Source organism: Pelecanus crispus, chromosome 13, assembly GCF_030463565.1.
Source record: "Pelecanus crispus isolate bPelCri1 chromosome 13, bPelCri1.pri, whole genome shotgun sequence".
In the NCBI taxonomy this organism is placed as follows: Eukaryota; Metazoa; Chordata; class Aves; order Pelecaniformes; family Pelecanidae; genus Pelecanus; species Pelecanus crispus.
The window spans coordinates 13,385,755-13,397,532 of record NC_134655.1 but is presented as its reverse complement, the minus strand read 5'-3'; the positions used below and the strand labels follow the sequence as shown (position 1 = coordinate 13,397,532).

The 11,778-nt window shown below is 57.4% G+C and overlaps 1 protein-coding gene across 1 annotated transcript; it reads left to right on the top strand.

Annotated features, from left to right (window-relative positions):
- The first annotated feature begins 3,468 nt into the window (after positions 1 to 3,468).
- ITGB1BP2 (integrin subunit beta 1 binding protein 2) lies at positions 3,469 to 10,246 on the top strand. The gene is made up of 11 exons (XM_009478638.2): positions 3,469 to 3,586; positions 3,816 to 3,865; positions 3,964 to 4,020; positions 4,607 to 4,755; positions 4,892 to 5,004; positions 5,273 to 5,331; positions 6,262 to 6,332; positions 6,583 to 6,685; positions 8,004 to 8,123; positions 8,558 to 8,620; positions 9,970 to 10,246. Exons 1-11 carry the CDS (start codon positions 3,523 to 3,525, stop codon positions 10,219 to 10,221), a joined length of 1,101 nt encoding a protein of 366 aa, XP_009476913.1. The 5' UTR covers positions 3,469 to 3,522; the 3' UTR covers positions 10,222 to 10,246.
- Positions 10,247 to 11,778: the final 1,532 nt, after the last annotated feature.

Genomic DNA, 11,778 nt, shown 5'->3' with positions numbered 1-11,778 from the left:
GTGGAATATGCTAAACTACTAAACGCTAAAGTGAGCTACTTTTGGGAGCTGAAAGAAGGAAGATGTGATTTCCTATGGCCTTGCTGAAAGGAGCCATCATTCCCTCTTCTGTCTTGGTCATGGCTCGGGTACCTGCTTGTCTACTTGGTGAGTCACCCGAGTGCCAGAGGTAGCCAAAAGGAGAGGAAGAAAGCAGGGAGCTCAGCCAGGCACAACACTGCCTTTAGGTCACTTCCCCTCACCACACACTGGCCACTCAGCTCTACCTGAGTTCATAGTGACCATGCTTTAAGGCAACAGGACCCTACAAAGGAAAGCCTGCAAAACCCCACACTCCCTGCCAGTTCAGGCTATTTTGGGTAGCAGATTTTTATTATGGATGCCAGCTAATGACAAGAAAACTGAGTCTTAGGAGTAGACTGAACTCTTTTCTTTTTGAACTGGTTCCTGTTGAGCACTGGAGTGCACTTTTTGATGAGGAATATTGCATGCATTTTCAGAGCGAGCACCGGAGTAAACAGGCTCCTTTAGCAGCTCAGATCTGAGGAGATGAAATTATCTCTGGGAGCAAGACACAAACCTGTTCTCTGAGTTAAGTGCAATCAGTGCAGACCTCTAGGATGACAGCTGGTATGTAACTCCGGAGCAGTGCTGTTGGAAGAAGAGTGGCCGGGCAGAACTTCTGCTGTAGAAGTGCTCAGCACATACTCTTATGGGGAAGATTTTATTCCCCAAATAACTACAACATGAATGCTGCCTACTAGCTTTGTGTAGCATACATAGCAGTAACATGTATGTCAGGGATTTTCCTTTTCCTAATCAGCCTTTTGTACAGAGGAACTACTTCATGCTTTAGAAATGCACTCCCTTCCCACTACCCTAGGCTCCACAGAGCATCCCGAATGACTGAAAGGTCAGGGATGAGCTGGGTTTCTCTCCCCAGAGGCATCCACCATGTTCTCCCCAGGACTCTGGGGGGCTGTTTTACACTGACCCTGATCATTCAAGGGCAAACACATTAAGCTGGGTTTGAGAATCATTTGGTCCTTTTTTCCTACCTCCTTTTTGTTCTGTTATACATCAAATTAAGTGCACATAAAACAAGATTTATTTTTAATTCTCAGGTGGCCCATTCCTTGCAAGCTGTTCCAAAGGTGTTGGTCATGACTGTGCCTGCTTGGCTGGCTCGCACAGTGACTTCTGCTTTACTTGGAGCTCTGCCCTGGAGGAGGGCTGGACTCAGCAATGCAGCCCTGTGGCTCAAATGCAACTGCCAGAAGCCACAGCTTCAAACTAGATGCTGCATGATGGATGTGCAGTCCAGCATGCTCTTTGCCATCACCTGCACCTCATCTCCTCTTTTTCCTAATTTTCAAAGTACTGAGTCTGCTGGTGGCTGATCAAGCAGTTCCCCTGGAGCTCATCTCTCATGGTGGATGTCTTGTGTCTGTCTCCTAGGCTGCACCCCCTCACCTTGTCCTCCCTGGGGAGCCTCCCCTTGGGCTGGGAGCTGTGGACACCCCAATTTACCATATGTCACTGTGCTATGTTCCCAGTAGGTTCTGTCTTTTGAGCCACCCTGTTCCCTGCAGACATTTGCAGTGGTGCAGCAGAGGAGCCGGGGCAGAGCAGTGCTGCTACATGCTCTTGGCTGCCTGCCACTGCTCCTCGGGTGCTGAGGGGCCTCTGCTGGGCCACGGCGCCCCCCGCCAGCTACCTGCTCATACCTCTGCAACAAGCCTCTGTCAGCCACAGCATCCTCTTGATGTTTCCTCCAAGGCATGCGAAGTAACCCGAGCTCCAGATTCTCACTGGCATGGGGATGGCAACAGCTGCAACCTTGCTGACAGCTCACGGAAAGGACAAGGAGATCTGAAACCCTATAGTTCTGCTCAGCCCCTGGGGCTGCAAATTCCCCTGTCACAGACCTATGCCTGGCTTCCTGGGTCCCAGTGATCCCTCCTGCCTGAGCAGAGGCTCTGGATGCCAGCAGTGGGGTTTTTTTACCCACCTTTGGGACCGCTGGGTCATTTATTGTGTCTTGAGGCACTGCAGTCCTTCGAAGGGAGGTATCAGCTTGAAGCCACGTGGCTCATGCCGGTGTGATGGTTCCCCAGTGCCTTCACGTTTCCCTCCTAGATTTTGGGTTGGATGTGAGTTTATACACAGGCTACCCAGGTATAAGGAGGTGTGATGGTAATACGTGTCATCCTCTCCAGCAAGGCCATCTTCCTGGAAGAGATGACAAGGAAAAGCCCAATGTTGCTGCTGGCCGGGGCATCTCAAGGTGGGGATGGTAGAGTGGAGCTAGAGCAGCAGGGCATTGTGAAATGAGTCTAGAGTCATCTCTCTGGTGAGCTCCAGAATTTTGGCAAGGGTTCATCCTAACTCTGGACTTTGGAGATCCCCTTGGGGTGGCAAGCAGATCCTGCAGGCTGTTGTAGGGGGATGAATTAGGTTAAACAAACATTGTGGGACAGGGATAGGGTTACATCAGCCACGGTGGACCCTGTGGGTTCCCCTCCTGAGCAGACTCCCTGGGCAGCTGCTGCCTGCAGGACCTGCCCTTTGTGCTTTCTGATAGTGCCAAGGGCTTATGATGAACCTGGTTCCTGTGCAGAAACACTCTCTAGGTGCTGTGTGCTCCAGCAGGTCAGGGAAGCACCCAGGAAACAGCTGTCTCTGCAAACAGGAACAACAAAAAGAAATTAATATTTGTTTTAGATGCTTGTAAGAACTAAGCAAAACCTTTGATCTCAAGAGAGTTTCCTGTTTGTAGAGGAAAATCCTTGGGTCCCAGAATGGGAGCAGGGAGTCCAAGCAAACCCCTCCTGGGTATGGGGGGCCTACATAACATTTTGCACTCTTCTTCTGTGATGACAATGATCTTCTAGGGGACAGATTTAATCCCTGGGTTGCACAAGACCCTGCATTGAAGGATGTCTTAGCCACACACACTGCTTTGATCTGTTGGTGCCTCTGTCTAGCAGATGGTTGTGCCTTTTGGGGCCGGGGGAGATCAGCACAGGTTTTGCCCTGGGACTCTGGGAAGTTTCTTCCCTTCTTTTACAGGAAACTTTCAGCTGCTTCTATAAATGGTAAAGAAACTGAGAGCAGTTGGTCAAGAGGAGTCACAGGTTACCCTGAGCCGAGTGTGAGCACTGGGGTGGTGCCGATGCCTCCATGCCGGATGCTGGTGGGGTGGCAGGCAATGGGAGGTCCTCTGCCCACCTTGGGTGCGGAGCCCCCCCGCAGCATCCATTCCCTCTGCTGGGCACAGGGGCAAGACAGAAATGCCTCTTAAGATAACATGGGTGCCGGGTCCTGTCAGCTGCTATGTCCATCTTTAGCCTGCTCTCCAGTTACCAGCCACCCCCACCAGCTGCCTCCAAAGATAGGCAAAGCCACCTCCCAGTGCCTGGGCTGGAAACTGCGGGGGAGCAGAGAGGGGATCACAGGCAGGGATGAGATTGATGGGATTTTTGTGGAAGGAGTGAAGGACGCCGCAAGTACGCCTGAGCTATGGCGTCGCTGTGCTACAACAAGGGCTGCGGGCAGACGTTTGATCCTGAGCACAACGCCAAGGGTAAGTGGGCTTGTCTGCCTTGCACCGGGGTGAGTGGGAATGTGTGCTGCTTTCCCATTCTGCGTCCTTGGCCACCGTGCCATGGCCTGAGCTGCCAAGCAGGGCTGAGCCAAGCCTAGTGCAGGCAGCCTGCATAGCAGGAGCTGGCTCAGGAGCTGCCAGGCGTCACGGATGGCTTGTGGGCAGGATTGCTCCTTCTGAAACATTATGCCTGATTTTCCCTTTTCAGATTCCTGCCTGTATCACCCAGGCGTCCCCATCTTCCATGATGCCCTGAAGGTGAGTGCGGCAGGAGCCAGGGCTGCAGCTGCAGGGAGGGACCTTGTGCTAGTCTGGATTGCCCACATCTGACCAGTTTGTCACCTCCCGGTGCCTAGGGCTGGTCTTGTTGCAAGAAACGCACAACAGACTTCTCCGAGTTCCTCTCCATAAAGGTGAGCGACCCACCAGACCAAATGCACCCGCTGCTCTTCCGTCCTCTCCTCCTTGCCCCCGCCCTGCCCTGTCCCATCCCCATTCCAAGCCACGGCTGTCCCCTTTGCCCTGCCAGCCAGGGATTTCCTGTCTGCTTCCGAGGAGGCTGCAAGCAAGGGTGCTGCTCTCAAAGTGTAGGGCAGGTGCTCCCGGAGAAGGGTGCTCAAAGGGGCTGGGATCCCCCACCAGGATCCTGTGGGATGAACACAAATGCCCTAAGCGCCAGCACAGGTGTGAATATCTGAGCTGTTCTGGGGGGGGAAGGAGGCAGTGGAGGCCTGGGGGACGTGGGGGAGACTCTTGCTGCCCTCCAGCTGCCAGGCTGGGGTGCAGCAGAGCTGAGTCCTGTCTGCCATGGCCCTGGTGAGGCTGCTACACTGTCTTGTCCCCGGGAATCCCTGCGGATGCAGCCCCTGCCCTGGTGCAGGGTCAGAGCCCATCCCTGCAGGACGCAGAACCACCAGAGCATGGAAACTCGCAGGGTTTGGGAGCAGCTGCCAGGTTAGAGAGGGCAAAGCAGGCATCAGGATTGCCTCTGCTGCTCAGGGATGCACAAAGGGGTTTCACAGCAAGGAGAAGCCCCCTGAGCCTTTCAGCCAAAAGGAGACCTCAGACAAGCCAAAGGCCAAACCAGCAGAGGAGCTCATCATCCAAGGACCAAAATCAGCTGAGAAGATGCAGCGGGAAAGACCAAGGTAAGACAGGCTCAGCTAAGAGTGTCACCCTGCTGTGCTGCTTCTTCTGCACATGTCCTGCCCTGCTGCTTCCTCAGGAGAGGCAATGACACTTAAATTGCAAAACCAAACTGCCTTTGCTGCTGCTGTTTCCCAGCTCTGATGAGCCAAGACAACTGCTGCCAATTAAAGTATCCAGGTCTCTGGAGCAGGCACTGGAGAAACTGAACCTGTCCTCCAAGGATGAGGCACCTGAGGGCAGTTGCACAGGTAGTGATGAGCTGATGGAGGGCAGCAGGGTTGCACGTGGCAAGTTCAGCATGGGTTTTTGCATGGCAGGTTCAGTGCAGGATGGCAGGTGCTGCATGCTCAGCCACCTGCAAACCCATAGAGCTGTGTCTTGGAGGTGCATTGCAATGGGCTGTGCTCAGGGGCCGTGCGTGCTAAGCTGGGAAGCTGGCAGTAGGGCTATGGGGAGGGTTTTGGGGGCAGGTGCGGGCAGTGTGTACCCCAGGGTGAAGCTGTGTTGCTCTTGCAGGGGCATCGGCTGCCCAGGTGAGAGCTGGCACCACCTGCAAGAACGCAGCCTGTAAAGCGGTGAGTACGCAGCAGGGTCCCATCTTCGCACGGTCTGTGCTGTATGGCCAGGAGCATCACTGGTCTGGCATCGGTGCTCATCTCCCAGCTGTCACCAGGTGCCTGGCGGGTGGGAGCTGGCAGTGCCCATTGGCTCTGTATGCTCCTGCTCATCCTGTTCCTGGAGTGGCTGCCTCTGTTGCCTCCCAGCCACATTCCTGCAAGAGGCTTCCAGATTCCTAATTGGTGGTACATTTGTGTTTCACTGCTGCTAATTGCTTGCAGTGAAATATAGCACATTCGGGATATGGGCATGTAGGCAAAATGCATGTGGAAGAATTCCCACCTGCATTTAATTAATGCACCACAGCCCACTCTGTCTTGCCCCAAGATCGACTTGTGTAGGACTGTCTGCCTGGCTCGAGGCATGCACCAGAGGGACCAAGCTGCAGGAGGGCTGGCATGCTTGGAAAGCAGGAGAGAGGGGAGCAAGCAGGCAGCAAAAGGCGGGAGGTGGATGAGCACATGAGACTGACATGCTCTGGGAAGGAGGGGAAGGGACAGGATGGACAAATGGCCCCTTGCAACCTCTCAATGAGTTTCTGTGGTGTCCAAACTTGCCCAGTGTCCCAGTGCTGCCCAGCCCCGGGGTGGGACCAGGCTGTGTTTGGGAGAGGGCATACAGAAGGGCTGCTGTCAGGGTCACGGGGGTGACACTGGGGTCCCAGCAAGGTCAGGGTGGCTGCCCTGCCAGCAGGGAGCAGGGACCAGTGCCAGGCTGCCAGCTGGGCGTTGTCCCAGAGTATGGGATGGTGGGATGCTGGGACCCAGCAAAAGGGTGATGTTGGGCATCATGCTGTGCCTATGCAGGGATGGGCACTGATGGGTGGACACCTGGCTGTGCCATGCCAGGGGCACAGCCAAAACTTTCCTCTGCTTCTCGCTCCACAGATCTACCAGGGCCCGGAGAGTGACGCAGAGGTTTGTACTTTCCATCCTGGCGTTCCCGTCTTCCATGAGGGGTAAGAAACAAACCTTTACCGGGGAGCAAGCTGACCCTGCTGAGGGCTGGAAGTGCCGCATTGCAAGGTTGTGTGGCCTCAGCAGCACGGCTGGTGCAGTTGCGGGTGACAGCCCCCTGGGTGACAGGTGGGCAGGGGAAGCTGCTGGATCCGAGCCCTTCTCCCCGACCACCTCAAAGCTGGCTGTGGTCCCCTCTCCTGCTCCTGTGGGGTGGGGCACTCCCTGCTCAGGTCACCCCGCTCTCCTCAGGATGAAGTACTGGAGCTGCTGTGGAGTCAAAACAACAGACTTCAGCACCTTCCTGGAGCAGCCAGGCTGCAGCAGCGGGCGGCACTGCTGGACAGGGAAAGGGGTAAGGGGGCTCTTGGCAGGGGTGACTTGTGTGAGCAAAGTGCCATTATTGGCACCTGAGGAGTGCTCCTTCCCTTGCTCTGCGTTCACAGGGGTTTCTGCATTTAATTCTCTTAATTTTTGTAATTGCCGACAGATGACCGCACAGGGTTTGAATGCCTAATCTTCACCCATCTGCTGTTTAAAATGCTGCTCCTGCATTCACAAAACATGTCAGCTCTCACACCTAACTGGCAGATGTGCAATAGGGAGCTGAATGAGGCAGGAGCTGGCCCTGGGCACAGCGTAGCCAGCACTGCATGCTGCTGCACAGGGACAGGCAGCTGAGCATGGGAAAAGCCCTGCAAAAAAAAAAAACCGCAAAAGTTTTGACAGATGACTGAATTTGGTTTTAATGAAGCTTTCTTTCTGGAACTGCTTCCCAGGAGGGACCTCATCTACATAGCAACATGGTGTTGTGGCAGGGCAATAAGAAGATCCCTATTCCCTATTTTGTGTCTCTGTGTGTAAGTTTCCTCAGGAAAGCTCTTGGCTGGAAACAGGCTTGAGCTGGGAAAGTTGCACCAAAGCAGCCCAGGATATCCCTGAAAGTGCATCATGTTCCTCTGAGTCAGCGCTGCTCTGAGCAACTCCCTCTGAGCCCAGTCTGTTCTTTGTCCTGGAGCAGAAAACATAGTGGATGTAAAGGAGGCTGCAGTGAATGAACTGTGATGTTGTGATGCAGAGGCTTTGTGCTGTCACCTGAGTTTGGGGCTGGGATTCCTCCTGGGGCATTTCTTTGGCTGGCAACGCTGAGGGTCTGTCTGGTGATGCTCAGAAATGCCTGTTGGGGCCAAAGCTGCCTGTGGCATGGATGAGGTGGGGGTCCTGTGGGGGAAAGGTGAAACGTGGCCAGTTGGGGCTCATCTGTATCCCAAATTTAGCATGGTGGCATGATCCATGTCCGGCAGCCCCTGCACTGCCTTCCAGACCAAGTTTCCTGACTGTGCACAGCGCCTATGAGCTTGGGCACAGCAGAGTGACTCTGGAACAAGGCCGGGATGTCATTGGTCTTAACGCAACCTTCTGGAGCAACACCAAGCACGGATGCTCCATGTTGCATGGGACAGCCTGGCAAGGGTTGCCCACCATTGCATGAACCACCTCCCCTCAAAAACGTGCATGAAAGGCAGGGTTTGATCTTGCTTCCTGATGCCAACCTCAGCCAGTGCTCTGCAAAGGAGACGTGCAAAGGAGCATCCTCCAGCACAGACATCGCCTCTGTTTGGGGTGTGCTTGGGCTAGATGCCATGCCATGATGGTTTCCTCTGCCCCAGCAGGACAAGAAGGCGGTGTCATGCCGGCAGGACTGGCACCAAACCAGCAGCCAGGTGGTGGTGACAGTCTATGCCAAGAACCCACTACCCACCCTCAGCAGCGTGAAAGCCAACCGCACCGTGGTGAGTGGGGCCGGCAGAGCTGGGCTGGGGATGTGTGCTTTGGTGGCACCTGATTTTGATGAGCCAACAGCCAGGAGCCAGCCGGGTGCCTGGTGCTCTTTGATGGCCTGTTGCTGCAGCTGGGGTTGGCACTGTTGACCTGCTGTCCCTGAGCTGAGAGCTCAGCAGCATCTGCCCAGACACTCTAGCTCAGTGGCTTTCAGCCTCAGTGGGTGGCTTTGCTGGCCTTGAACCCCTCAACTGGTGGCAGAAGTGAACCCGGCATGCTCTGAAGGGGGTGAAATGCTCCCAGGTGCCGAGGAGATTGCCAGACCATTACAGCGGAACCAGGATGTGGGATGCGTTATGGTGCTGGAAGGCAGCTGCACTGTCTGGGGGAAGAGCTCTGGCAGTGCTGTGCTACCCACTCAGATAATTTTCTGTTGATCTTTCAGCTTGAGGTTCATGTCATCTTTGAAGGGAATAAGATTTTCCAGGCAGAACTGGATCTCTGGGGGGTAAGATCCTGTTTGCTTTGATTCCCTATTCCAGCAGTCTGCATGGGGCTGGGCTGCAATGCTGTGAGGCATCCTGTGCTCTGGGAGAAGTGTTTGCAGCGCCAAACACAGGCTCCCAGTAAGGAAATTACTCTCTGTGTAGTCAGGATTCTCAGACTTCTGAAAAAGCAGCACAGTGGTTGTTGCTGCAATTTCTGCACAGTCCTTCCTGTGCATGGAGCATGAGGCAGATTTTGACTGTATTATGGCATAGAAATGCTGTGACCCTCGGGACGCCATCTCATCTGTGGCTGGCACATCTATGGAACAAACAGCCATTTCATAGTCCCTCCCTTGGTGTGATTTATTGCCAGCTCTTGAAGGCTTGCAGAGAACACAGGTCCACCACAGCTGTCACAGCAGAGAGGATCCATTTATCTCTGGAGCTCCAGTTTTCTATAGCAGCAAAGGCTGATGGGGAAATTAGGTTTTTCTCTGTTGATCCCATAGTGGTAACATGCCCTGGGAGCCACGCCAGGACTGTGCCTGGGCTCAGTGCCTGTCTGACTGCTCTGCACTACCTGAGGCACCCTGGCTACTCTCATTTAAACACTGCCACAGTGCTGGCTTGCTCTTGTTGGGATTGTCTGGAGCCAGGCGGCCCAGGTACCGGCATTTATAGCCAGGTTTGCTAGGAAATGCATTTAGGGGTTGCGAGGAGGGCTGTTAAGGAGGCTGCCGGTGGCTGCACCAATTAATCCCGGACTAAGAGCAGAGCAGAGCTGGACATCGCTGCTGGCTCTGTAGGTGTTCTGGGTTTGGTCCCAGACTGCCCTGAAGGGTCTTTGCCCCAGCAGGTCCCTGTCTCCCCCTGCAACCATGTTGTGCCTGCGGGCAGGTAGCGGTGTGAGGGGAGAGACTCGATCTCTGATTTCTCAGCCGCTTGCTGGCTGGGGAGGAGCAGTGATAACTCAGGAATTTGCATGTGCATTTCTTGCCTTTATTTCTGGTGCGTGCTGCCTGTGCCCACAGGCAGCAGAGCGTGCTGCAGGGTGTGGGTATGCCCGTGTCTCAGCGCAGCTCGCTGCCGTGGGGAGAGAGCTGTACCACAGCCATGCACGGCGGTGTGGCTAGCCGAGCTGAGCTGAGCTGAGCTCTCCTGAGCTCTGTACCAGCACTGCGGTGCTGCTCAGACCTAACACCGTGAAGCTCAGCTGGAGCCCAAGTTTCATCCTGCTCTGTCTCCTGGCACAAGAAGAGAGGAGAGGAGATCTCTCTTCTCCTCTGGCAGGGCTCTGCCAGTAGAGGAAAGCATGAGCATGTGCTGTCTGCCTGCCCCTGCCCAGCTCAGTGCACCTTTCCCTCTCTAGGTCATTGAAATAGAGAAGAGCTTTGTGAGTATGGTCCCTACCAAGGTGGAGATCACGCTTTGCAAAGCCAGCCCTGGCTCCTGGGTCAGACTGGAGCTCCCCCAAAGCAGGTCGCACTACCGTGGCGAGCAGGAGGAGGTGGCTGCTAACGCAGAGGAGCCTGGGGCAGCACAGGAGGAGGACTCGGATGACAGCTTGGGCTGGTCAGAGGAGGAAGACGAGGAGCTGGACACGGGAACACCAAGCAACTGACAGTCAAGTGCTTCAGCAGCTGAGCAGTGCTGGCTCCTGAGCTGCCGGGGTCCTTGGCACCAGCTCCAGAGGAGCAGACCCAGCCCAGAGCTGTGTGCAGGCTGCAGCATGCCCTCTTCCCCAGTCAGAAGGGGCAAGTAATAAAAACTCAGAGCAAAGGTTATACTCTGAAATGCCTGATAAGCACTTAAGAAACGTCAGCGGGCTGAACCCTGCCATCTGTGTCTCGGTCTCCTGTGCCTGGCTGGGGCAGGACAACAGGAGGAGCCCCCTCGTCTGCACCTCAGGCAGCCTGTGCCTGTGCCAGGCCTCCTTGGGGCTGGGGCGGCACAGCCTGGTGCTTTGCCTGAGGCTGGCATTTCTGGGGCATGCAGAGCCTCAGGGCAGCAGGATGAGCTGACCTCGACCCCCCGCAGCACCTCGCTCATTCTGTGGTGGGCAGGTGGGCCCGGGAGGCCTTAGGAGGGAGGTGGGGACTGCGGGCGTTAGGGAAATGTCATTGCTGCCTGCAGCTCCGGCGGGGACTTGACGTCCTCCTCTGCGAAGACCTTTATAGGCGTGAAACTGCCCGGGTGCGAGACCGAAACCGAGCAAGCGACGGGAGACAAGGAGGCCGCGGGGGCGGGGGATCCCCGAGGGGGTTTCGCTCTGTACCACCTCCCGGCGCTGGGAAGGGAGGCGGAGGCCGACGCGCACCATTTGCCGACCGTACTGAACTATTCGGGTACTGCAAGCCTACAGCCGGGGCGGCCAGAGCCCGCGGGCCGCGCTCCGCCCCGCCCGGGCGCCCTCCCCGTCCCACCGCTCCCTGCGCCGGGAGGGGCGCTGCGGCCCCGCGGCGGCGCCCCCTGGCGGGCCCTCCGGGAGCGGCGGCGGGGCAGAGGGCGCCTGCGCGCGGCGGGCGCGGGGCGCGTGCGCGCGGCGGCGGCAGGGGCGGGCGCCGGGGTGCGGCCGGGTCGAGGGTCCGCCGCCGCCCCGGGAGCAGCGGCCGCCGGCGGCGCAGGAGGTGAGCGCGGGGCGGGAGGCGGCCGGCGGCGGGGGCGCGGTGCCGGTGCGCGGGGGGGGGGGCGGCGCGGCTCCCCCCGCTGCCCCTCCTCCCCCCGCTGCCCCTCCTCCCCCCCCCCCCCCCCGTGCGGCGGCGCGGCCCGCGGCGGGCACTGCGGGGCCGTGAGGTGAACTGAGGTGCTGCGGCCGCGGGCCCGTCGGTGGGGGAGCGGCCTCCGCGGGCCCCTGGCGCCTCTGCGCATCCGCGGGTGTTCCTCCTCGGCGTTGCCGCCGGGGGGAGGCGCGCGGGGGAGGAAGATCCGCCGCGTCCGGCCCTCGCTGTCAGCGGGGCGGCGGCCCGGGTCCGGCGCCGGCCTCTCCCGGCCTGGGAGCTGCGGCGGTCGCCGTTTCCTCGCCGGGGGAGGCTGTTGGCGCGCTGCCCGCGGCTCCTCGGCACCTGCCCCGCTGGGGAAGCAGCCGGCTCCGGAGGAGGGAAGGGCGAGCGTGGGAGGAAGAGCACCCCGCTCAGCCGCCCGGCCGCGGGGCGCCTTGTTTTCTGTTTCCAGAGGTTGC

Excerpts from the sequence above, each read along its gene's own strand:
- ITGB1BP2 (XM_009478638.2), top strand. The coding sequence starts at position 3,523 with ATGGCGTCGCTGTGCTACAACAAGGGCTGCGGGCAGACGTTTGATCCT. Across the intron at positions 3,866-3,963 it reads TCTTCCATGATGCCCTGAAG|GGCTGGTCTTGTTGCAAGAA; the intron begins GTGAGTGCGGCA and ends CCCGGTGCCTAG. Across the intron at positions 8,621-9,969 it reads CAGAACTGGATCTCTGGGGG|GTCATTGAAATAGAGAAGAG; the intron begins GTAAGATCCTGT and ends TTCCCTCTCTAG.